Source organism: Musa acuminata, chromosome BXJ1-1, assembly GCF_036884655.1.
Source record: "Musa acuminata AAA Group cultivar baxijiao chromosome BXJ1-1, Cavendish_Baxijiao_AAA, whole genome shotgun sequence".
Taxonomy (NCBI): domain Eukaryota; kingdom Viridiplantae; phylum Streptophyta; class Magnoliopsida; order Zingiberales; family Musaceae; genus Musa; species Musa acuminata.
The window spans coordinates 9,669,998-9,697,825 of record NC_088327.1 but is presented as its reverse complement, the minus strand read 5'-3'; the positions used below and the strand labels follow the sequence as shown (position 1 = coordinate 9,697,825).

General features: G+C 36.3%; 1 protein-coding gene across 8 annotated transcripts; it reads right to left on the bottom strand.

Moving 5' to 3' along the window:
* On the bottom strand, positions 1–27,641 carry LOC135584429 (GPI inositol-deacylase-like). Of its 8 annotated transcripts, XM_065180086.1 has the most exons (20): positions 27,492–27,634; positions 27,274–27,382; positions 26,673–27,207; positions 24,090–24,341; positions 22,994–23,184; positions 22,729–22,900; positions 22,065–22,202; positions 21,799–21,988; positions 20,228–20,373; positions 19,581–19,763; positions 19,264–19,374; positions 18,339–18,458; positions 18,067–18,214; positions 15,480–15,643; positions 15,269–15,355; positions 14,544–14,872; positions 4,780–4,861; positions 4,464–4,603; positions 1,729–1,999; positions 1–728 (listed from the first exon to the last, which is right to left on the bottom strand). In XM_065180086.1, the coding sequence occupies exons 3-20, from the start codon at positions 26,961–26,963 to the stop codon at positions 393–395; spliced, it is 3,351 nt and encodes a 1,116-aa protein (XP_065036158.1). In that variant the 5' UTR covers positions 26,964–27,207; positions 27,274–27,382; positions 27,492–27,634; the 3' UTR covers positions 1–392. The 8 variants fall into 8 exon arrangements, with proteins under 8 accessions (XP_065036158.1, XP_065036142.1, XP_065036150.1 ...); XM_065180070.1 differs by having other exon boundaries at positions 27,274–27,639; XM_065180078.1 differs by having other exon boundaries at positions 26,673–27,382.
* Between the last annotated feature and the right edge of the window lie 187 nt (positions 27,642–27,828).

The window sequence follows — 27,828 nt, the reverse complement described above, 5'->3', positions numbered from 1 at the left end:
GGTTTAAAAAAGCATTACATTTTGCAACAACGGATCTCAGTACCACATACAAAAAGCTTACCAATAAATTGACTGGAGCAAGTTCCATTACTTAACTGGCATATAAAGCCTATAAAAATGACGCATTCGAATTTGCTTTGAAAATGCAGCAAATTACATGTGATAATTTCTTACTTTGGGAATGGATGGATGTGCTTCCCAAAATTTAGAAAAAGAAAAACAATGCTGCTTCTTTCTTGTCCCACATCAAAACTGGGGGAATTGTAGCTCATACAGTGTCATGACCATGGCAGCTAGTTGTTCTGTAAGTTGTACCGCAGACATCCATCCAGAAAGCAACTAACATGCACGCACCATATGATACTTCTTTCAAACCATTGGGAAGTCGGTAGTTAGTGTTTATGAGAATGTCTCCGCCTACTTCTAGAATGAATGTCTCCTCTTTCTCTATTCCTTTTATCAATACTCTTCAAAATGCAAGATATGGTTCCTATAGCCGCCATGGCGTAGAATGCTCTGTAAGGGGTCGAAACAAGGGTGTTCAAGAAAGTAAAATACCCAGCAAGAAAATACACAAGGCCAAAGCCAACTTCGCGACCATGACTGCCCTGTAAGGGCAAATAAATAGAGTTCACATCTGGCCTCGATCCACAAAGACCATGCAGAATGACACCCATGCATAGAACAGAATCGATAAGCCAAGGGAAGCTCTGGCCCATCCCAATTCTCTGGAACAAATGTTGAGAAATATAAGAGATGCAGGAGAGAACAAGTAAATCTTTGACAAGCCAAAAGAAACTTCATATGATGAAAAATATAAGCAAGTATAAACTACAAAACATTATAATAGCATAAGAGAAGCCACGAGACTATTCTTGTTAATAAAAAACATATACAAGCTAAAAAATGGATGAACTTTCTAGTCATATATAAGATAGACCTCTGCTTGATGTATCTTATTTGCTGATATATTTGTATTACTTGATGAGCGCTTACATGAAACTAATTCTACTTTGAGTAATAAAAATAATCCTAAGAAACTAAAGGGTATAGATTATGTAAAGCTAAGACTGAATATATGAGATATACAATCTTAGTAATTAATACAAGGAGTAAACCTAAGAATATAATTAAGTCAAATGAACAATAAATTTTGATAAATAAAATTTTAGATATCTTGGAATGGTAATTCAACAAAATGAAGAGATTTACTATTCAATGAGTAAAAATGGGTAGTTAAAATGGAGAGGGCATCAGGAGTTTTGTATAATCATTGGGTACTTTAAAATTTAAATTGAAAGAAAAAATATATAAGAAAATTTTTAGTTCAGTAATACTTTATGGATCGTTGAGATAGATATGTTGAGGTAGACATGTGGAATTAAGAGAAAACATTAAAAAATATATATTATTAGATAATTAGGTGTAGCTTCCCAGCAAAGACCAAGGGACTCTTGGTGATTTATATTGTGTTGCAACTTAAGCTTAATGCACGGAAATTTTCACAGAAGAAAACAATCTAGAAGAAACCTGACATGTCTGTCATGTAAATTGCAATGCATGTCCTGGCAAATTCAAAACTTTTAAGAGTTAAAAATGAAAAGTTCACTGTTGTGCTAGCATAATGGTAAGTTCAAGTAGGCAATCCTTCTCAGTTAATTTTTCACGAAATTTTTAAGACAATGAGATGCCAATCAGTAGCTAGAAAAGAACTATGAGATCCCATACCTGCAACCAGGCAACTAGTGATGGTAGAAACATCAGTGTAGCAAGAAGATGCAAGATCAATATGCTGTGCTGGTAATTGAAAAATTCTAGTTGACTGTCACCAAAGCTTTTCACTGTGTTTGGGCTAGTTGGAGAGATTTCATCGACAGGAAGCAGTGAATCAAAATCATCAGTTGTTCCACATTTGGATAGCAAAAAAGGCTTGCAATTGGTTCCTGAGCCAGAGAATTCCCTTCTTTGAGCATGGCTGCGTAAAGAAGCCGTCAAAAAACTGTTACAAGAATGAAATAAACTCTTAGAATGATAACCAGAGAAACCATATAAAAGAGTATCAATACGATAGCAAGGTCATAAAGACAAAAAGAACTATTTGAGAGAATGAAAAACAAAAAAAGAAACATCAGTAAAATTGAATAAGGGTCCATGGAATAATAAATGAAATGGAGTGTTCAAAGGTCATAAAGACAAAAAGAACTATTTGAGAGAATTAAAAAAGGAAATATCAGTGAAAATGAATAAGGGTCCACGAGACAGTAAATGAAATGAGGTGTTCAAGTGTTCAATGAGAAAGCTACATGATATCAAAGATCATGATATTCCACTAATCCACATGGGTGGACTTTTGCTAATGTTGAACAAAAATAAACTCAGACCTTAATAGTGAAAAGTCAAACAATACATAGAGAAATGCAATATCCTTCCTTCAAAGATCAAATAAAACTCATCTTAGTGGGCAAAATTAGGGGCAATGATACAAAAGAAATGCCCTTTTTTTTGTTAAGTAATTAATATTTTTGGAAGGTGTAAGCCACAGATGAAGTTGAAACAATTAATAAATCTGGGAAAGATACTTTGTCCACTGGTAGTCGTATATCCAATGGAAGTAACAAAGATCAAGGAACTTATTATAAGAAGATGATCAAATGTAAACCGAAAGAATAGAGGACATGTCAATGTCAACAGAAATTCTTTCTTGCATGGGAGGTTTTGAGACTTTTTTTATTCTAAAAAGTGGATTGAAACATTGTATTAAAATGTCCATCAAGAACCACCTATATCAGATCTATTATGAAATATCCAATTATGAAATATCCAATCTACTCATTTTGGTGCACGTAAACAATAAGTTGATTGGATCTATTATACGATGGGGCTGATGTCGTATCCAATCTGATTATAATTGAATAAGTGGATTGAAACATTGTATTAAAATGTCCATCAAGAACCACCTATATCAGATCAGATTTTGGATCTGACTGGATTATATCCAATCTATTTACAAGTCTAGTTTTACATGCTCCTAGGAAGTTTTAACAAGAGGACCAGCTTTGGAACCTTTGATGCAGGACCCCTAGGAGGATCTCATTCTAAATCTTGCTTTAGCTCTTGCCAAATAGGTGTTTGTCTAAGAATTTATTTTGCTTTCTTCAACCTAACCACAATATCAATTAATAGCTATTTCTGTTCTCTGTCAACTTTAAAGAGGGGCAAAAACTGATTGTAAATGACTCACACAATATCTAACAAATGCCGAAAATTGGTGGCCAAAGAGCAGCTTGGGGCTTATAACCATGAAGTTCCTTGATGTGTCCAGGTTTGTTAGAATGAAAATAAAGCAAAAAAAAAATATTAGGGAGATATCAGGTCAACAAAATACTCGAGAACAAAATCTTACGGACACAAAAAGCTTGACCTTGTTACTACATGGATATGTATGAGCATCAGACCATTTGATTAAGTATGGACTAAGAGAGGAGAATTAATGACGTACTAGAGGAAATACTCAAGTACATAGTGAAAATGCTTTGGAAGGCCAAAGACCTTTATTTGGGTAGACATTTTTCTTTTCTCTCTCAAAGCTTTATTGCATGCAGTATGAAGACCTGGAATTCCTGAAATTGCAAAGAAAGAAAAGAATGACCTGAATGACCTCTACTAGAGCTCATTACTTTATTAGCTAACATACTAGTTAGTTATTCTGGGCATTTAAATGGTTCTAGGTTCCAATGTTCTAGGTTCCAAAAATTTACTCACAAGGAGTAATTACTGCATATCATGTTATGATCTTGGTGCTTGTTGATCAAAAAATTTAGTACTCCTACGTCCTACCTAAACAAGGACTTCATTATTTGAATTCACCTATTCTACTTGGAACAACTAGTAAGATGTTGTTGACATGCTCCTTTTCTTTCACAATTATCCTGTATTAGTTCTGTAATTTCATAGAAGAATGAAACAGCATAAAGTTAGAGAACAACCGAAGTCATAACTTGCAGAACACTACCAAATTTGAGACAGAAAAACTGAAGTTGCAGCAGAGCATTGATGCACTGAGCAGGACAAAGCTATCCAGTTCTCAAAAGTACCCATTAGCTTTGGTTAAGTGTACACTTGTGTAAAATAGTTAAGAAAGAAAGATCAACAGTCTCCTTTACACCATTGACACACAAAACTTAGAAATTGGGAAGTTAATAGAACTTGTTTCAGATGCAATTACAATGCACCAATAACAATGAGTTTCTGCATTGTCCACAGTAAATAAATTAAAAGGAAAGCAAGGGCAAGTAATAAAAACATTACATTAACAAAGAAAGTAGAATAAGTTGTTAATAAGCAAAAACTGATGCAGTTATTGATGGATGGAATATAATGTTTTAGGAATGAAAAAGCAACACTAAAATGAAGATGATAACAACTTGATCAAACAGGTATTGAGAGCTGCTTCAAAGAAATACCTGCACAGAGCAGCATGACACTGGAAAGCATGAGATATAAGCAATACAATCAGGCCAAGTGCTGGATGAACAAAACAGACCAGTGGAATTGCAACAAATGCTACAACGAAATTTGGACTGCCCCTGAGAATCTGCACAATCTGTTCCAGAAGTTCATCATTTATGTGTGGATGCTAGGAAAATTACAAATAGCTCTTAAAGACAGTTCTAGTTTCTAGAGGCATAAGTAATTCCAAATGTCATATAGGTCCTCATCAAAGTTTCACATTCTCCATAATCGAATTGTAAATCAAGAAATGTAGAAGAGGTAGCTCACCTTCAATGAGTAAAAGATTGATGTAAACCTAAATATTTGATTCAAAAACGCAATCTGAAAGTTGTCTTCCCATGCCAGCCAGCTGCAAAACCAATACACCATTTCCAAAATCATGAAAATTGAATTTGTAAGGAAAATCTTGTTAGGATAGACAGAATGTCACTAATGTCCAATGTTCTGGGCTTTGTTTAATCTTCTACAGAAAGTCGAATATCCTATTAAAGACTAGCTTATTACTTTAGTGCAAGGAAAATCTCATTAGGATGGACATAATGTGACTAATGTCCAGTGTTCTGGGCTTTGTTTAATTTTCTACAAAAAGTCCAGTATCCTGTTAAAAACTAGCTTGTTACTTTACTGAACTAATTTTTTTTTCATAAATTCAAACTTTACACAGCTGCTCTTTCTAGGATGGAACTGTGCTCACTGATCGCACACCCTAGTTTTAACTTTTAGCCTCCAAAATTAATTTTATAAAGGACTTGCTTATATCTTCTATCACAACAACAAGAACAAGATGTCAATGTCCCAACTATTTAGGCCGGTGACTTGAATATTTTCCTGATACTGAGCATCATATAAGGAAAAATCCTAGCTAAATTAAAAGCAACTGTATTTTTTTTACAGTTTCTTGGAAAATTTTCTTGTCTCCATAACTAGAATGCGGGTTTTGAATCTATATACTAGACTCATACCAATCCTGGTACATACCAACAATACCATCTGGTCAACACTAACCAAAGGGAGAGGAGGGGGAGCGGAGCAAGTGAAGGAGAACCAGGGAAAGGAAAGAAGAGAAGCAGAGGAGGAAAAAAATGAGATATACCAACAGCGAAGGAGGAAGTGCGAACCAGATGGTGGGCAAGTGGTGATGCAGTGGGATGGAAGCTGTAGGCAGCCAAGCAGCAGTGATAATATGACGGATCGAGCAGAAGTAGCAAAGAGAGGGAGAGAGAAAGAAAGGGTTTAGTTTTACATGGAAGATAATATTAAAGAAAAAGAAAAAAAAGGAAAGGCAACTGTAAAACAAATAAAATAAATTATAGGGGTACTGAGTGGTAGATTTTGAACTATTAAAACCGAGTGGTAAGCCTAGTTAGGTAGGACTACTAGGCAATGACCCTACCTCCAAATTAGACCAAGCAATTCGTCCGATCCATCTTTAGGTTGCTAGCCGAATCACTCTGAAACTAATCCTCATTGGAAGGTATATATGTCTCTTTTTCTACAAAAAGCCACACCATTTTGTATGGATACTCATTCGATCTTATATAGAAGAATGAATATCTTTTTTAGTTATAACTTTTTGTATTTGTTGTTTCATAGATGTCAAAATATCACTATGAGGCATGGCTAGCCTTACAACTATCCAATAAAGTTTTTCTTTTTAATCTAAGGAACACATAACAATCATACAAAACTACAACTACCCACTCTCTTTTTCCGTACAGTTTGGTTTATGAAATATAATTTCATCAATCTGTCTTTTTTGTTGAGAATAGATACACTATAACTTTTTTTTTGCTTACACAGACTTATTGTCTATTTTAGATGCAACTCTTAATTCCTTTCTAGGATTGCTAAAAATGTATTTCATATAATCAGACATGGTTTATAATAGAATCAAACTAATACACAAAACTTGATACTTGTCAACCCGACCAAGCACTTGATAACAATCCATGCAATTTGATACCGCTCTACATATGGGTGGTATACGTCGAAATATCACAGGTAACTTGACAATGTAATAATCCAACCAGCAATTGATGTTTTTATGAAACTGGTATTTAAAGCCTCGTACTTAATATCGAGTCCTATTTAATTTAAAATATTAAGACTCGAGCCTGATGGGCTAACTAGCCTATCAACTTCGTTTGGTCTAAACCACTGACCAAAATGCTTAAGCTGAAGTTGATAATAGTACACTCATCAGACCCTAAGTCAATCTTAATCCTGCCCACTTTCGATGTGGGACTAATCAGGGGTGTTCCAATCACCCCCACTCAAAGGCTTGACGTCCTCGTCAAGCCCCAACATAACCCAGATCAAACACTAGCATAGTGCATGTGAGGCGTAGCCCAGTGGTGGCTCCACGCCGTGACGAGTCCTCTGACTCCGTCTACGGGTAGCTCTTTCCTACTCGAGCCCCCTCACCATGCCCAAATGCTAGGTCGGCTCTGATACCAAATATTAAGACTCGAGCCTGATGGGCTAACTAGCATATCAACTTCGTTTGGTCTAAACCACTGACCAAAATGCTTAAGCTGAAGTTGATAATAGTATACTCATCAGACCCTTATAAGTCAATCTTAATCCTGCCCACTTTCGATGTGGGACTATTCAGGGGTGTTACATAAAACCTTTAATTTCTAACAATTATCTCCATGATTTTATAATTACTCATATTCTCATCAATCAAAAGAATATCATTAGCAAACTCTAAAATTTATGAAGGTCTATTACAAATGTCAAAAATAAAGGACTTAAAGTTGAACCTTGATATAATACTCTGGTCATAAGATATTCATTAAATACACCTCTATGATATCACAATCATCCCCTTCTGCTGTGATAAATACCTTCATCTCCAATCTGTCCAGTTTCCTAACTCCTCTCCCTTCCCTACCATTCGCTAACACATTTGACCTCTCCACCTTCTATTCCATTCCTGCAAGAACATGGCAAGATATTTATCACAATCATCCCCTTCTGCTATGATAAATATCTTCATCTCCAATCTGTCCCGTTTCCTAACTCCTCTCCCTTCCCTACCATTCGCTAACACATTTGGCCTCTCCACCTTCTATTCCATTCCTGCAAGAACATGGCAAGATATTTATCACAATCATCCCCTTCTGCTATGATAAATATCTTCATCTCCAATCTGTCCCGTTTCCTAACTCCTCTCCCTTCCCTACCATTCGCTAACACATTTGGCCTCTCCACCTTCTATTCCATTCCTGCAAGAACATGGCAAGTTTCTTCTGCAGGTCCCTACCGATTGATCCTTCTCATTCAACGTCCTACGAAGACCGAAGACACCCCTCATTTGAGCAATCCTGAAGAAGGGCTTTTCAACAGCCTTGTACACAAGGTAACCCAAGCTTTCCAAAAGCAGCAGAGCAAGCAAATGAAGATCAAGGGGACTTCATCCTAGATGGTGATGATCTAGAATGGTCCCATCTTCCTCAGAAGCCAGGTCCCAAAGCCTGATCCACCCCTCTGAAGGATCTCTTCCTATTTCTTCTTTCTCTAAGCACAAAAGTAAGAAAAAAGAAATCCGAATCCACCAAAATTGTTTCTACAGATTGCAGCAGGTCCTTAGCCATGTCCTCTCCATCTCCCTCATGAATGTGTTGAGTTGGAATTGTAGAGGGGCTCACAAATGTGTTGCCTCAATCATTTGTTGTATTTAATTAAATCCATGTATATTAGTCATGTTGTACTTCTAGAGACTCACTTGAACATGGAGGCCAGCCAGAAATTCATAAGCAGACTCAGCCGTGACTAGGAGGGAGCAGCTTCTCTAGCCCGCGGTAGATCAGGACGTATAATTGTTTCTTGGAAACTTGACAAACTAAGAGCAGGCACTGCGAGTATGGATACCCAATTATGCACTTCTTACTGGAAGAACAAGGTAAATCTTTGTGGCTCCTCTCTGCTATTTACGCCAGTCCTATTCCTAGTTTACACAACTCGCTTTGGTCTGGTCTTTCATCGCTTGATTTGGATTCTTTACCTTGGTTTCTTTGTGGAGATTTCAATTGTATTGTCCACCCCAAGGAAAGGAAGGGGAGCAGGCCATTTCAATTAAATAATTCAATTACTTCTTTCCGTGACTTTATGTTCACTTGCAATCTTTCTTATTTGGGTTTTCATGGTTCGAACTTTACTTGGTCCAATAATCGGATTGGTAACTCTCGAGTTTCTGTTGGAGTTGGACTTGACAAAGCACTTGCTAATATGTCATGGTTAGACATCAACCCTTTTGCTTTTGTTTTCTATCTAAGACACCTTTTATTGGGTCATTGCCCTCTTTTGATCTGCACCAATTCTTACTCTGGCCCCAAGCCAACTAAATCACTTATTTTCGAGCCTTATTGGGCAGATTACCCTGAGCTTAGGTCTGTGTTAAACGATTCTTGGTCCAATCCTAGTCTCCCCACCATATCCTTGTTTAATCTTCATGAGAGATTGAACAGCCTTGGTCCTGACATCTCCAATGGAGTCAGTTCAGTGCTGGGAACATCGAAACTAAACTCAAGAACACCTTAGCCACTATCACTGACCTTGAATCTCGAAACAAGTCCCATCCTCTGAATGAGAGAGATCTAATTGAACTCCAAATTCTCACCAACAAGAGCATGGCACTCTCAGTCTCAGGTGCACCTTAAATGTGGACCAAGGCCAAAACCAATTGGATCGAGAACAATGACAAGAATACCAAATATTTTCATTCCCTTGTCAAGCACAGAAGATGTAAAAATCTCATTCACTCGATTAAACTTGACTCTGGTGACATCATCACCAAATAGTTCATGCTTCCTTCATTGGTATTCAAATCTATGGGCAGTCAATTTGGATAACTCAAATCCCAATCATGACCAATTGGCTTCAATTTCAAAAAATTCCTGATTCCAACCATGACTCTTATCACAACATCTTTCACCACATCTGAGACACATGGTGCACTTCTGTGGGACTTGGTAAAAGTCTTGTGCTTGATGGGTTCACTATTGAATTTTTCAAACATTATTGGATAACTCAATTTGGATAACTCAAATCCCAATCATGACCAATTGGCTTCAATTTCAAAAAATTCCTGATTCCAACCATGACTCTTATCACAACATCTTTCACCACATCTGAGACACATGGTGCACTTCTGTGGGACTTGGTAAAAGTCTTGTGCTTGATGGGTTCACTATTGAATTTTTCAAACATTATTGGGACTTGCTTGCCTCTTCTATCACTAAAGCATTCAATGACTTTCAATCTTCTGCCTCCTAGTTGGAACAAAACCAATCTAATCTTCATCCCTAAAAAGTCCAATACAAAAGCCATCACGAACTACAAACCTATTGCTCTATGTATTGTTCTCTACTAGATTCTTACCAAAACTCTTGCTAATAGAATCAGAAATATCCTTCCCAATATCATTAACAGATTCAGCCTTCCTTCTGGGTCGTTCCATACACAATAGCATTGTTGTGGCTCATGAGTTAGCTCACGCAATGTACAACTCCAAAGGTCGTAATTCTTTGATTTTGCTCAAGATTGACCTATCTTCTGGGATGGCATCCTTTTTGCCATGTCCAAAATGAATTTTCCATCTAAATTTACCGATTGGGTTAAAGCATGCATCTCATCTCCGAGTTACTCTTGTCTAATCAACGATTTCCATACCGATTGGCTCAAGAGTCACCATGGAATTCACAAGGCCAACCCCACATCCCCTCTACTCTTTATTATATAACTCAACAAATCTTTTCTGGTATACTAAATGATTTGTCGGCCAACGGTCATATTCCTCCTTTCAATATCAAAGGTGTAAAGCTCACATATTTGATGTTTGCAGATGACATCATTATAACCTTTAGAACTATTGATAAATCCTGCCTTTAGAACTAATTTTCCATCTAAATTTACCGATTGGGTTAAAGCATGCATCTCATCTCCGAGTTACTCTTGTCTAATCAACGATTTCCATACCGATTGGCTCAAGAGTCACCATGGAATTCATAAGGCCAACCCCGCATCCCCTCTACTCTTTATTATATAACTCAACAAATCTTTTCTGGTATACTAAATGATTTGTCGGCCAACGGTCATATTCCTCCTTTCAATATCAAAGGTGTAAAGCTCACATATTTGATGTTTGCAGATGACATCATTATAACCTTTAGAACTATTGATAAATCCTGCCTTTAGAACTAATTTTCCATCTAAATTTACCGATTGGGTTAAAGCATGCATCTCATCTCCGAGTTACTCTTGTCTAATCAACGATTTCCATACCGATTGGCTCAAGAGTCACCATGGAATTCATAAGGCCAACCCCGCATCCCCTCTACTCTTTATTATATAACTCAACAAATCTTTTCTGGTATACTAAATGATTTGTCGGCCAACGGTCATATTCCTCCTTTCAATATCAAAGGTGTAAAGCTCACATATTTGATGTTTGCAGATGACATCATTATAACCTTTAGAACTATTGATAAATCCTGCCTTTAGAACTAATTTTCCATCTAAATTTACCGATTGGGTTAAAGCATGCATCTCATCTCCGAGTTACTCTTGTCTAATCAACGATTTCCATACTCGTATACTAAATGATCTGTTGGCCAACGGTCATATTACTCCTTTCAATATCAAAGGTGTAAAGCTCACATATTTGATGTTTGCAGATGACATCATTATAACCTTTAGAACCATTGATAAATCCCGCCTTTAGAACTAATTTTCCATCTAAATTTACCAAATGGGTTAAAGCATGCATCTCATCTCCAAGTTTCTCTTGTCTAATCAACGATTTCCATACTGATTGGTTCAAGAGTCATCATGGCATTCGTAAGGACAACCCCATATCCCCTCTACTCTTTATTATAACTCAGCAAATCCTTTCTCGTATACTAAATGATTTGTCAGCCAACGGTCATATTACTCCTTTCAGTATCAAAGGTGTAAAGCTCACATATTTGATGTTTTCCGATGACATCATTAAAGCCTTTAGAACTATTGATAAATCCTGCCTTAATGTTATTAATGCCCTCAACACATTCTAGAATCACAGGCCTTCAGGTTAACACTAAAAAATCCAGCATATATTTTTTTGAAAAATTGCAATGTCTACATTAGGCGTCATGTCAAAAACCTTCTCAACATCGGTGAGGGCAGTTGGCCCATCAACTATCTAGGCACTTGCATCAGCCACGCCAGACTCACTGAGGTGCACCAAGACATCATTATTAACAAATGCCTCAACAAAAATACAAGGATGGAAAAAAGACCTTATCTCTCAAGCTGGGAAAACCACCCTTATCAACTCGATTGTTAATGTCATCCGTCTTCATTCCTTCATGAACACTTGGGTTTCTGACAAAAATATTAATAGAATCATTACCATTTCTAGAAAATTCTTTCAGAACAACTAACCCAATCACAACAGCCTTTGTCTCATCAACTAGGATTACCAATCATAAGGCTGATGGCGACCTCAGTCTTCGTGATTTGAAACTTGTCAAAGCCATGATTGCTGCTAAACGCATCATCTCTCTACTTAATGATGTTGTTTGTCTTTGGGCCAAAATCTTGTCTACTAAATATGGACATCTTCACCCTTGGAACTCCTCATTACCCAAGAAATCATCTTATGGTTAGAAATCCCTCTACAATCCACTCAATGCCACTAATATCAAATGGTGTTACCACTCATCTCTGGAATGACCCATGGATCATTAATATTCCTTTATCCAAGTGGTCTACCTACATCAACATCAACTATTTAGATACAGTCACTTCTGTCTAGGACCTTCTTGAACACAACTCATGGAATGCCCAACTCATTCATCACATTTTCTCTATTGACATTGCCACCTCCATTCTTAATATTTTTCTTCCAGCCATCCCAAGTGATGACTATTGACCCCCCATCCCCTCAGACATATTTCTGCTCGTAGTGCTTATGCCTATCTAAAAGACATCCCTAGAAAAATGGACAATGGATGGAAGGGCTGGAAGGTGATGTGGGCATTTCTGATACTCCCTAGGATTAAAAACTTCCTATGGAAGCTTCAGAAATGTCTATCCACCTCCAAATGGACATCCCACTTTCTCCATATTTACATTTTCACAAGTCCGGTTTGCCAATCCAGCCAAGACTCAATCAAGCATATCTTCTTTGATTGTGTCTTCACAAAAAATCTCTGGTAAAGCCCAAACATCTCATCCTCTTAATTTCTTCAACAACTTGATTCATGGTTCTTGGCTTTACAAAGGAGAAGATTTAGATCCTCACTCGACTTCTCTCTTTTGCTCTCTTCTAGCAAATTGTCTTTGGCTTTTATGGAAGCATTGTAATGAATTGCAAACATCGTAACCAACACCTTCAACCCACCAATATATCGGTCAGTGCACTTGGCTTAACCAATGATGCCCCAATTACTATCCCAAAACCTGAGGGATAAGGAAAAAATTTTCCTTCCCCCATTCCCACACAAACAACTAATCAACACTCAGACTCTCTCTTCTGTGATGGCTCTTACTCTCCTATGTCTTCTTTTACAGGGGCAAGATACGTCATCTTTGATCGAGACAACAATATTGTTTTTGCTGGTTGCTGCACCGTAAAAACATCCTCCTCATTAATGGCTGAAACTTGGATGATCTACCAAGGACTAGGTAAAGCTTTGAGCAAGAGTTTATCCTCTCTACAGGTCAAATCAGACTCTATGCAACTCATATAGCTTCTGCAACAACCTGACATCACTCATGGAGGTTCAAAAATATAACTCTAGACATCCTACATCTAGCAAAAGTCATGCATGTTACAGACTGGAACTTTATCCCATGTCAACACAATTTTTTATGCTCATGCTTTAGCAAACTTTGCAAGACAACATTTGACTAATATCTTTTGGAGAAGCATTTCACCTCCAAACATCTTGTACGAGCATTTGATGATTTAAGATAATTCTATTTGAAAAAAAAAACACCTCTATGAACCAATATGTATAAAGTAGTCTATACCAATTCAAACATATACCAATAGACCATACAGGACAGTACTGATTGATATCTAACATCTTATTATTTTTCTGATGATATCAAGCAATATAAGCAGTCGATATATCACCCTGTATTTAAAACTTGATCATATGCATCTTTTATTAATTAATATAACCCAGAGCACAATACTCCCACCAGCATATGATTGACTTGCTATTTGGTCTTTCTTTGAGGCAAAGATAGGCAAAGCCTGAGCTTCCCTTTTATCAAAAAGACAACATAAATACTAGGACAGAGGGATAAAGAAGAAAAAAAGAAACAAAAAGAGCCATCCAGAAGAGACGTTTGAACAAATCAGACTGATCACCAACGTATTATATATTTTTGTCACATGTTAACCTCCACCAATCATAATTCTAGTTTCCTTGCCCAAAATTTTGTTTAGATCCAACAAAATTCATCAAAAAAAAATCTCTCTTTCTTGATTTTTCTAGCTCCTAGAAAGCAAAGGTGAACAATCCATCTAACACATACCTTCCAGAACTTTTTAATCACTTCCTTCTCCAGTCAACCAAAACTTTCCTTGGCTTAAGAGAGATCTTCTATTCTTTTAGGATAATAAAATCTTTTTCTAGAAACTAAACTTCTTTGGGCAGAACATTTTTAAGAGTAAACTACTGAATTTTGACACAACCCAAGGTATTAGGGTCAACAAATTTGGTTATGCCACAATTATTAGTCCTAGCTGCTGGATGGTGTGCAGACATGCAAGAGACCTCCTGGTACAAAAAAATCATCCACACTGTTGCATATTAAATTAATCAAAAACATGAAATTTTGCTTTAGCACAATTAATTTAGTGTTAAAGAATGCATAATAAAATCCTTTTGAAGATGGAAGATACAAATCCAATGATCAACAAAGACTAGTTCAAATGAACATTTTTTTAACAAAAGGAAAAGAATTATAAGAACTGCATAATTTAAATTAATTGGAAAACAGATTATTTGTAAACTACGGAAAACACTAACCTTTTCTTGATGTAAACATGTATAGTTGCAGCAGCATAGAGGATCAGCTGAGAACTTAGAATCAATATCATCACAGATCCATTTGCAACTAAATAGCACAATACAGAAAGAGAGATGTAGCTTGCAATTGGAGGCACATGTTGCCTTGTCAGCAATAGAACAGGCAAAGAAACAAAAACAGGTAACACAGCAAAGATTAGAAAAGGAAGTGGCATCCTCAAATTAAACTCCAAAGCTGACAAAATGGATGGAAGTGATGCATCGAGTTCCCAAGCACGTGCTTGCCGCATCAGAGCAAAAAACACAGCCGCTATCATGAAACCAGTAATCTGCAAAGTCGAGTAGCCTAGTGATCAAGTTTGATATAGAGAAGCATATCCATGGAAGTAAAGCTAGTTTCAAACATATGAAGAAAGAACAAAAAAAGCATGCAGACATAAACACCCTTAGATGGGGAATTGAACCTATTTTAAACCATTTTATCCTTTTTCTTTGATGAAGACGACAAATTTACCTGCAAATGTCAAAAGTGAAATTATTATTTTTTCTGTTTGATAGGTTGAAAAGATCACTAATTAAGATTTCTCATTTTTTCCCTAATTCCTTTTCCTCTCTCCAAATTTTGAAGGTTACTTATTATGTGCAACTTCTATATGGCGATCAAAATTGTAGATTACAAATCAGTAAGCTCAGAAGAAAAGCAGCGAATCACAGAAAACAATCACCTGTGAAGAATATGAAAGACAAAATCTACTTGCTGCAGCAGTTAAAGAAACAGAAATACCCATTGTATATGAGCAGTGTGGGTCCACCTGCAATAATGTTGATGCAAGATACACCTTAGAACGAACATTTTGATATATATATTCAGAAATCGATTGCAAATCCATGACAATCATCAACAAATATATACTACAAGATAAAAAAGAGCTTTACCAACAAAAATACAATAGTTTTGTCAGACTCTGGACTAGAATCAAACATTGCAGGTGATGAATCTACAGTGATAGTCTCAGTATACATGTTGGGAATGACATGTAGACCAGATACCGAATCCCAAGCCAGGGCAACAGGTGGGAAACAACGAAGTTTGCAAAACCCTGAAATGCTAACAATAAATCAACATGAGTAACTGGAGGACTGAACATTTAAGCAAGCATGTATAGAAAGAGAAAAAATGTTGTGTATATATGAAAAGACAGCATTGCTGCTGGAAACTGAGACCAACCTCAAACATTCTGACCAATCAAAAATTTCCAATAAGTCTGTCATAACATGTGATAGATGTTCAAAAATTGTAGTTTTTATCTATGAAAAGACAAGGTGCGGGAAGCCAAGACCAACCTCAAACATCCTGACCAATCAAACTATCAAAGTTTCCAATAAGTCTGTCATAACACATGACAGATGTTAAAAAATTGTAGTTTTTATATTTCATGTTGCCTCTATATGTTCCCACCCTAACCATGGGGAATCTCAATAACAAGTCTAGCAACCCATTATTCCGATGTGTATATGTCCATGGTGATGTATATTTGATTAAAAATGTGTGATACAATTTTCATTGATCTACTCATAAAAAAAATCAGGTTTCATAAACATAAATCTTAATCGATTTCAATATTATTTTTGCAGAGTCTAATGGTAGCAAAGGATCTAGCCAATCCCAAATAATTGGGACATTACGGTTTTATTATTGTTGTTGTCCTTGTCAAAAATGTAATATTTCACTTCTCCATGTCTTAGTCCTTTTATTCCCATTTAATGCTTCATACTATATTGGCACATAATTCCTCCTTAGTAGAATCTCCAATCATCCTTTCGTAGATACAAAACTGGTCTTGTGACACCATGATATGTTCAGTTGCCATAATTTTAAAAACATGAAAAGAAGCTTTTTTCCATCACTAGTGCAACACAAGATTAAATTTGATTTACTCCATCTATTGGTTGACTTGAATGTAATAAGATGATTTTTGCATTAACTTCCTAGTAGTTTTACAATTGGTTTTGAAGGTAGGTGAACATATGAGAATGCTCACACAACTGATGTATGGATCCACACATAAGCCTTACATATCAGGTCTGTGAGAGACCACATTAATCCTGAAAATTTTCAAGGGTGATCTGATCCCCATAATATCCAGTACCTGAATGGAATTTATGCTCATGTATCCTACTAAGATGTAAATTATGTCAATGACATTATTAAGTCATTAGGAATTAATTATTTGGGAATCTACGGGTCAGTTTCAGAAGAATGTAATGGGATTACAGTTTCCATAGAAACATGTTATTTCAATTTTTCAATAGACATGAGACATTAAAGTTCAGATTATTTCTATATTATATATCACAACAGCAATCACCTTTAGATCATTCAAGTGTAGTATGGCAGATCATTTCACGTCCAAACAATAATTAGTTCTACGTTAACTGCTTTGTTCTTGTGATGATTAATGAGGCGCAAGTAACTAACTCCTAAGGATATTTATTAGAGCCATATTCTTTAAGACAATCTATATAATTTTGATTTTATTGGACTAGCTTGACATATTACACTTGTGTACTTGGAATTGCTTAATCAATTTCTTGATACTAAATTTCCATATATAGTCAACTTGTCATTTTTGCAGTTTTGCATTTCAAGTAGTATCATGGAATAGCGTTTGCCACGCCGATAACCTCATACAATGCACAATTTGATAGTTATATGTCAGCAGCAACTCTGAGTTGGCACAGCAAGCACCAATACCTTTCTACCAAGGTACATTTTGAATGTGTTGATTGGTTTTATCATTTATGATACCTATTCTTGCCAATATTTAGTCTGTGCAACCAATTTATTCAAACTTTCTTTTCCAGTGTTTTCCTAGCCTTTGAGTTCTTCATTTGAGGTTCCTTGTCACCCATGCAAAATCTTATGACAATTCTCCAAGGTTCCTTCTCACCAATTTTGAATGTGTTGATTGGTTTTATGATACCTTGTCTTGCCACTATTTAGTTTGTGCAACCAATTTCTTCATACTTTCTTTTCCAATGTTTACTAGCTTTTGATTTCTTCATTTGAGGTTCCTTGTCACCCATGCAAAATCTTATGACAATTCTCCAAGGATTTTGGCAAATAGGCCCCTCAAAGTTTTGACAAGCATACCCATCATTCTAACTTATTTGATCAATGCATGCAACAAAGATTATATTACCTACCTCACTTATCTTTAGAGAAAAAGATCAATAAGCTCTCTCATGCCAGATCTAACATTATGCTTCATCTTTGCTGTCATTTTATATGGTACCCATCCAATGCTCTTTACATCAACCACAGATTCTAAACTCTTAAAGTCCAACATTTCAAATATAAATACACATTGACAAGTGGGAAACAATATGCAATTAGGATTTAGGACGTTAAGAACTAAAAAGAGAGAAATCATTTATAGTTAGAAAAGTTAAAATCTTCAGAATTCAAACATTAAACATGATTGGAAGAAACAAGGAAAAGGAAGGATCAAATAGAGCTTACTGCTTTGCTCATCATCTCCAGTTTGTTCAGCAGTAGACTTTATCCCACAACCAGTTGTCTTGAGAGACAAAATAGTTGGCAAAAGACCAAGGCTTATGGAGAACGACAAATTGAAAGCAAGTGGATGATCCTCCTTAAGCAACATTTCCTGCAACCACCCGGAAAATGATTAAGGTTTTTACTTAAATGGAAAAGAATGAACATCTTAAGTACCACATCTATATAATATGTAAGTGAACCAAAAACCTACAAATAACTTTTTAAGCATGAACCTCTTGCACATAGCTAGACCGAAGAAGCATAGCAGCAGAAAATTTTCTCTCTCCTTCCTCGGGGTTGAAGAATTGTCCAACTGCCATAGAAGCAGCAGGCGGAGGCCTACCTGAAACAGTCTGAACAACAACAAAAAATAAATGTAGATCAAGAATCTACCAGTTAACTTGATTTTAAAACAAAAGGTAGCATCTTTCTCCTAGACAGTTAAATTGTAGCATTATATAACAGTATACATATGTTTTGTAAGTTTCTATAGAATTGTCATAGGCTCTATACTTAAACAGATTTTAACTGTTTGAATTACTGCATAGATTACAATGATGATAGAAAGAGGTAATTTTTATTTTATTATCAGACACAATGTTCTAAAGGGAGATCTGATACATGCAATGCTAAAGACCTGTAAAGACATGTCTCAATTCTTAAACTTATATAGTACTTTATAGTTTAGTACAACCAATTGAAATACAGAAAATATTAACATGGTGTAATGAAATTCTGGAAAGGTAATCTACAAAAAGGGTAAGAATCTAAAGTATGGTTTATCACTTGTTTTTTTAAATAAGGAAACTAGGAATTGTTACTAGTTATGCATATCAACATTTTCATAAGCTATCATCATCATAAATATAGCCAAAAGAGAGAACCTAGCAACAGCCTAACCCACATGAGCATTAGTTTAGGTCCCCTCTACAGAATGCATTTGCTTTAGGAACCACAAAGCAGAATAGAAAATAATATCTACATCTGCAGAAGCAAGATCATGTCATAGAGCACAAATTTTGTACAGAAATTCATGCAGATAGACCAGGAAAGTGATGTGGAATTCCAAAAGAAATCCATTTTTTTATATAGGAGGTGACAATTGAGATCTACCATATAGCTGAATAAAAGAAAAGAAAACAGAAAAGAAGGTATTACCGGATGTGGAGCGACTAAAATGGTCAAGAATCGAAAACCATGCAGTTCCTCAGGAGTTAGCTGAAGAAAGGCAGATGGAGGTGCTTGTTCAGTCTGGCTTCCTGGTTCAATCTGATGCATAAAAGAGGATCTTTCCACTGTAAGAGTGCCTCCTTAAATCATTAAAAAAAAAAGCCTAGAATTGCATTTATGGCATGATGCTCGGATAAAAATTGAATAAAAATAGAGATACCTGTCTGTCAATGAATAAAAACCAATAGTTTCTATGCAGATTGTACATGATAGAATTTCATCGGAGGATGAAGCAGAATAGGTACCTGTCTTGGTGCAGGTCCTGCAGGAATGTGAACCATCTTTGATGTCACCTCAATGGTTCTCCTACTAACAGGCAGTTCACCTAATAATGATTTTTTCGACTTCTCAGGCCACAGGTGAAGTCTAACCCCAGAACAGGGAGCAAGATTTGTTACAAAGATGAAGTGTCCTCTACCATTTGAACCCTGAAAGCAGTTAAAACACTAATTAAGCAATACATATATATTACCTAAACATACAGTGAAGAAACCATCCAAAAGAGTCTTCAGTGACTTATTAGCAAGAACAGACAAATTAAATTGACCAAGTTAGACGGTTAACAGAATGCGATAGAGTGTGAGAGTAACATAAATAATGACAAGCATCAGCCACTGGGAAGCTTGCTCTATTGCCACTTTGACATCATGGTTTCAAGGAAACAGCCTTTCCCAATGTGGGGATAATACTGGGTTTGATTGAGTAAAAGATGAATTGCACAGAACTTATATTCTCAAGAGTAAATGATGAAACAAAAGATAAAATATTGCTTGCACACCTATGCAAATTATTCTTTAAGCATCCCATCAAGCATGAGACCAGCTAAGAAAGAGGAACACTAACTTCAAACCACACCCATGAGTAGAAAATATTGAAGCTGGGTGAAATTTACCAGTTTCTTAATGTCCAACCAACGCCTCTTCCCATCCATCGCTAAAACCGTAACAGTGGTTGATTCTATGTAGAGATCCTTCTCAAGGCCATCATCACTCCAGTGAACAGAGGGGGGGCATGAATATCGATCCTGCACTGGAGGATCTGCAAGCCCAATGCATATCTTTAGTTATAATACTTCATAGTTCATATCTATCACAATGGCTTCTGAAGTACAAGGTAAGAAGTAAGAACAACAATTTGGGGTCAGTCATAAAAATCTTTCCCGACCATTGAGAAAGTTACAAATAAGCATGAACAGAGAGATAGGCAACAAGCAACAGGCTCTTATTCTCAGTCCAAAAGCAATGAACAATAATATATTACTCATTTGCTTAAATGTTCTACCCCAAGAAATCTATCTTCCTACATATATCTATATCAATGTTCAGATTCTAGATGTACAATGGGAGTAATCATAAAAATCATCAAAGTTATCCTCCACCAATAGGAGTTGAATATAAATCAAACCGCTTAAATTCTAATGAAGGGTCACACAGACTTTTTATGCAGTATTAACCAGCCATTCTCAGCTTCAAGTTTGTAACAGATTCTTAGCCACTTTAGGCAAGAGGGATCAGTGAATGAAACTGTAAATATTAAAGTAAGAAAAACAACTTTAGACAAAAGAGACATCAATAAATACTCATACAGTGAGTAAAGGGAATTCTAAATGTTCTACCTTGAGAAAAGGAACAAAAAGATGGATGAATGATGTGTTCAAGAAAAATAGCTGCCTTAATTTCTGCAGCTATTAGGAGTCAATTGTTTTAAGAAGTTGAACTCAGTTTGAACTAGGACCTTAGGTTCCCATGAAGATTTTTGTTTGACCCAAAGTCGTTGCCAAACTTGCAGAGTTCCAGAATTTATTATTGCAGAAAGATGAAATATGACAGCATTGTTTTAATTAGAATAAATTTTAATTATTTAGTTAATTTTGATTTGATCACATTGATTTAATGTGTCTGGGTTAAGAATAATATTAAGTTGGATCATATAAAAACAAATTTGTTTAGCTTTAAAATATGTCAAATCATTTTATAGCTACCTATGATGTTTGGTTAAGAAAAATCAATACATTAATTGCCACAGATGTCAGTTTCACATTCCCAACCAAAGTCAGAATAAAGAAATAATCTCTTATCTAGAATTGCACTTCTGGTTTTTTTCTTCTCTTTCACTTTTGCCAGACCAAACACTAGTAGCAGCCAGTCACAATAAAAGTCCTCTTCAGGAAGGCCACTGCTATTCTTACAGCCCCCTTATTTTCTAAAAAGTCACAGATTTGATGGCAAAATTTATTTCTGAAACTTGTATGAAGAATGAAAAAAAATATGTCTAAGTTCATATCCACATCGGATGAAAGATAGCTTTTTCTTTGTTCTTTTTTATAATAATGTCATTGCTTCTGTGCACAGATAATTTGTGCATGAATTTGTAGTTTGTACAGCTTTCGTGCATAAATAATTACAAACTTGGTAAAATTGAAAACAACGCCTGATGTGCTAGAGGTGGCAAAATGAAAAATACCAGTATCACGTGCAGCATCCTTGATGGGAAGCTTTATTGAAACCTGAGATGTATGCATATCCCCCAACCAGTTTAAACTATGAGGTATGCCACTTTGAAGCATTTTTGTTAGCATAAGTATCCTTCTTGCTACGCTTGGATATGGTTGCCCAGTTTCAGAGTTTACCATACTAAGAAGAGAATGTGAAATCTGCAAAGAACATTGATGTTGATGGAGGACTCACAGAACCAAACTGATCCATGCACCAATCTGTAGACTTGCTTACCTGTACAACTAATTGATTGCACCAGAGAATAGACTGGTGCTCCATTGAAAGCCAGACATTGTTCATACCTGAGCTTCCTATTGTAAAACCATTAGTAAACGGAACGATGCCATCTAAAGAAGCCAATTTGGAACGGACCTGGAAAAACATATTCATCAAAGAAGTGGGACCACAGTCAGCATACTCACACAAAAGATTTACATTGAACAAAGTCACATTTACAAACTCAAGCACAAACAAAAATCATCCAAGCAAAATAGAGGAAAATGCAAAATTACACACCTAGCAACTCATTGTAAAAAGGATTGGCATCCTAATCTGAACGAATTGCAAAAGACCTACTTTGGCTGGAACATGGTCAAGGTTATTTTCTATGCATACTACAAATTATGCACACTAAATATGGTCAATGATCACACCACACATAGAAAACTCCCAATTATGCACACTAAATATGGTCAAGGTTATTTCCTATGGTTTCCCGACTTGAGTGTATTGTCTTTAAGGATCTAGAATGCTGATTGATAGAACATCACTACTCATAGAACCAAGAACTACAGGAACAAGAACTATAAAGTAAACACTAATATAAATGGAAGATAAAATAAAGACAGTCATCAAAAATCTCTTTTATAACTAACATTAAGAAAAATAAAAAACAAACCTGGTAATCGTAAATGCCGCCAGATACAGAGACAATAACAACATGAGATAATTTTGGACCAGATATAATATGGCCAATATTGTTTGTTTGCATCTCATAACCCTTTCTCCATTTTTCATTCACTTGTGAAAAATAGTGTCCCAAGGATGGTTGCAGTGCAATTGGAGGCAATCTGGACAAGTTGTAAGCTCTCATCAAGGATTAAATATTCATGCTAGAAATCTAATAATCTACATAATCAGAGAATAAAGGTGATAAAACATACTGGTGTGGGCTTGAAAGTGTTATTATGGTTTCGACAGCTGATTTCCGCAAGTATGGATGCACAATTGCAGCTCTAGCCACAAAGCCACCCATTGAATGGCCAACTAATATTACACTTGAGGGCAGGCTTCCGGAAACATCAGCACCTTCTTTAGATCGGGCTTCTTTAGACTCTTGATATTGATCCAAGATCTACAAGAGCATATGAAAATATGGGTCAGCAATTATCTGATGATCTAGTACATAATTTTGTACAAATGAAAGAACAAGTTACATAATTTGTCAGAATTGACAAAGAAGGATTTATATCTCGAAATGATACTAATTTTAGTAACCGATTGGACCATTAGGATGCCGATATACTTGAAAGATATATGAATTCTGGTGCCCAATATCATTGACAAACTAATAAAATATTAGATACTAACATAAACAACCTATATGGCCCGCCACTGGTCCTTGGTTGGACCAGTAAATGCCAATCAGCATGTGCCGATCCGATCGACATTCAAAACTTTGCAGGCAAGTTCATATTCGAATTACGACCATACAAAAGGATTTAGATACAGTAATTTTCAGGTCAACTTATGCTCACTTACTAAAGTAAGCTAATAAAGCGATATCCAATGTTTACATTTTAATTAAGAAAATTCAAGTATTAAAAAATCATATAAGATTCAAAATTGTCCCTTGCTGTTTGCAGCTTTTCCAAATGCCACTCTGCTAACTCACTAAACTACTTGAGAACAATTTAATTGAAACCACATAGGAATCAGATATGTCATTGACTTGTAAAGGTTAAATGCAACTATCCCTTGGTGCACTTCAAGCGATGACTAAAGAGGACTAACCAGCTCAAACAAGTGTAAAGAAACTAGTTTGTCAACACAAAATGTTTCTTTGTTTATGTGCATAATCGGAAGCATCTTCAGCATAAAATGCTGAAAAAAGAACTATGTAACTGAGATCAGGTTCTACACCATTTAGTAGTCATGCAACTATTTACCTATCTGATAACAATTAAGCAAAGTATCGTTTGGGCAAGTAAATTCTTCATTCAAAACGTAGCACATGGTTCAGTCTAATATCGAAGATACCCTATGGATTGCATATACAACATATTCGGTATGCTCTTCAAGTATTCGACCATCCATGGCAGAATGTTCCCCTTCGAGATCCACAGCAAACCAGTCAAGCTTATGATTATATTGGGTGGGAAGCACAAAGTTATCCAGATCCTCCAACTTAGTTTTTGTCTTTTCCGGTACAACAGATGCTTCCTGGTAGAAAGTTAGTTCAAGTGGTCCTCCTTGGTAAGCCCGTTCAGATTCGGCAGCCAAAGACCGGACCTAGAAAGACAAAGTACAGATGAAAAGATAAACAAGACAGATGTTATTTACAACACCACATTCAAATCAAGCTTTAAGCAGGCTTAAAAGAGCATAAATCAGAACATTGGGACGTCAGAGACATAACATAATGTTTAGATTCAATGGAGGAAGAACCTACCATGCTAACTGGCTTAAGGAAGCCCCAAGTTTTTGTAATGAAAATCATAATGGACTAACATAAAATAAAAAGATGTGCATTTCCTTAGACACAAATTTAAGTACTTGATTTAACTCAATCCTAAAGTGCACCAACACTCATTTATCAAGCTGGATAAAAATCCTTCAGAAAATGGAAGCAAATTAAGAGAAGAGAGTACTTCCGGGTTTCAATTAAACCAAGCCTGCTAGCGATAAGAATATGTCCCTGTGGCTGTACGTTAAGCTCATATAACTTCAGTTGCCATGAAATCAATTAACCACTGATGTTGCTTGCCAAATCATACAACATCAAGTCATGACAACAACATTTACAGCACAGAGCTAGGTATAGACAAATTTTTCTGTGACAATAGTTGAAACTAGGAACATATGATTGAATTTGAAACTGCAGATTATAACAACTAAATGGACCCCGTGGATCCAAAGTTTAGCCACAGATACCAGCAGTTTCAGAAGCTCATAACCTCCTTAAAGGTATAATACCCTAGTTCTTCCATAATCAAGGATCAAAAAAAGATACATGATAACTCAGAATTCAGGTAATCATTCAGGCGAGATACTTATAAATATTTAAAATAAGAGCCATTGCTGGGTCCAAAGATACAAAGAAGAAGGTTGTCTTGAGGTTGTCAAGATAATGGCAAATTGAAGTCAGCGATACAAAAATCATGAAAGAGTATGATGAAGAGATTGTGGAGTTTATATTACAACAAAATTCCTGAAACAAATGCACAATGTATGGCTCATCTACCATGGCACAAAAGAGGATCAATTTACCTGAGTTGCCTTTACAGCAAGCCATCAAACCAAGTTCAACCTTACACTATATCTTAAGGCTTGGAGCATCACTAGACATCACTAGAGCATGTTCAAATGACCCAGGCAATGTTCAAATAAGCGCGATATGCAGATATTAAAGTACCACGTAGCACATATGCAGGGTGCATAATAGATATGAAGACTTTTCAGAGGAGGACTTTGAGTTATTTTGCACATCAAATTAAGAAGTTTAATGAAAATGACAATTTGGCATGTATTCAGAACCATAAATGGCTATGTGATAATAGCTTCAGAAAAATTTGTTCAAAAAAGTAAATACTACCTACAACTCCAATTTGCCTGCTTCTTTTTTGAAAATTAACTCTGCAGTCTGCACTATATCTGGAATTGACATCAGTTCAGCAACCATCACAAAAAGATCCTTTAATTACCTAATTATAATTTTTTTATGGATGAAGCATTCATTTTTTATGTCTACAACTTTATTTTATGTACCTTCTAGATTGTGAACAAAATCTTTGTACCTTCAAACTATAAACATATTTTCTATGTGTTGTTTCACTTTTAACTATTTTTTCCCTTTAGTGGTCTTCCATTGATACCATACTTCACAGTAAATATAAAGTTACTATTAGTCAACTTAGCCATTTTCGCTTTAGTTGAAAATGACAGTAGTTCTGATTACAAGTTTGTTTGAACAGGAAAAATAATGCATACAGATTAACTGATATATGGAGTTGGTATTTTAAAGTCTCCGATCTATTGCGTAATTCTATAACAGCTTAGGCGTTCCAGTGAATTCAAAATGCAATTCAGCGAACATAATGGAAATCTTTATCTGATTCACTAGAAGGAAGATCAGAAGCCTATATTAAGAAGGTACGGTTGAAACTGACACCCATCCCTATTCTCTTCCCGTACCATGGAAATAAAAACATTATCAAAATCCTATCTTTTCCCCATATTTTCTTGGTTTTCCCAAATGTTGGATGCAGACTGTGTCAGGTCAGTTTGACTTTTCAAGGAATGACAAGCATCGTGATTAATTTAAAAGACCAACAATTTCATTGGTGAAGTCTATTTCCAGTCAAACTACTCAAATATCAGACCAGATTTGGCAGCAAAATTCCTTGCTGCTATAAAATATGCATCAAGTCTTGAACACAAATTTGCATCATTAACTTGAATGTCCATGAACAAGAAGTGTTTTGTTTTACTACAGAGCTAGAGATAACTGGTATAATACAAAAGATAAACATTTTTAAATAACATATTGTAACTAAGATACTTGGAGAAAGTGAAAATTTTATACTTGAACAATGAAAAGGGTAAAAGATGAAAAAGGCTCGCCTGCTTGTAGCTGCCACCATTTCCAGGTATGAAAAGAACAGGGACGCCATTAATTTTCTTCAGATGCTCATCGAAATCAATTTTCTTCCATCCCTCATGGTACAAGAACAGCCCGTACTTGTCCGACGAGACATTAGCGGGCGTGGGGATAGGAATATACATCGGATACATGTATGTCATGATGCAGCCACTCGGGACTGGTTTCAACAGTTCATATAGCCCCGTAATAGCCACCCATACAAAGAGAAGTACAAGAACAACAACTTTACACTTCGATCTCAAGCCCCTCATTTCCCCAAGAACTTCAATTCGAGAAATCACAGCTACAAGAATCTCATCAAAAGCCAAATTCCGGCGAGAATGATCTGCGATCAGATCTGGAAGGGATCCAACCAAGAACCAACAAACCGATCTTCTGAAACCCTTACGAAATCAAAAACCAATATTCCGTCGGCAGATCAACGTATTCATCAAGAATGCGAGATCTCCCAACCCCGAACACGCAGAGGATTCAAACCACAATTCCGAACTCAACCTACAAGAAGCCAACCAGATCGTGTTCATGGGGCGATCGACACCTGAGATCCAAGCAAGAACTCACCCGGCGGAGAGGACTCGAGATCTTGGTGGGGGAGAAGGGGAACCCTTTACAGAAGAGATCCGGAAGCGGGACTCGCCGATCTTGAGCTCGTTCACCGGAGGATTTCGCCCTGCGAACGGGAGAAAGCATCAAGCGAAGACACCGCGGCGGAGAGCCGATAACCCAACGCCAGGGGGGCTTTATAAGTGAGCCCCGGGCTCAGTGTTTACGGGCGGTACCCGGTCGTCAGGTGTCCGTTACGGCCGTTTGCGTCCCACCGTAGGCTTCCGACTACCGGCGGTAGCCGGTTTCAGCGAAGCAGCTCGTCGCCGCTGGTTACCAGTAAGTCTAGAGGAGACGAAAGCGTGATGGGAGGAGTGAAAGATCACCAAATATTTCAATACTAAGTAGGAGAATGGAAGTGTTTGTTTGATGTGTATATTTGATTAATGACTAATCCATATTGGGTTAACTCAGTTGCTTAATAATATGTCAATTTGGGCAATTAAAGATCCAAAATACTTCCGGATTTTTTTCCCGATTTCCAACTAATTTTGTTAGGTTTTCTTGATCAAA

Excerpts from the sequence above, each read along its gene's own strand:
- LOC135584429 (XM_065180065.1), bottom strand. The coding sequence starts at position 26,963 with ATGAGGGGCTTGAGATCGAAGTGTAAAGTTGTTGTTCTTGTACTTCTC. Across the intron at positions 24,342-26,672 it reads ATGGTGGCAGCTACAAGCAG|GTCCGGTCTTTGGCTGCCGA; the intron begins GCGAGCCTTTTT and ends TTGTCTTTCTAG. Across the intron at positions 23,185-24,089 it reads TTGTATATGCAATCCATAGG|ATCTTGGATCAATATCAAGA; the intron begins GTATCTTCGATA and ends ATGCTCTTGTAG.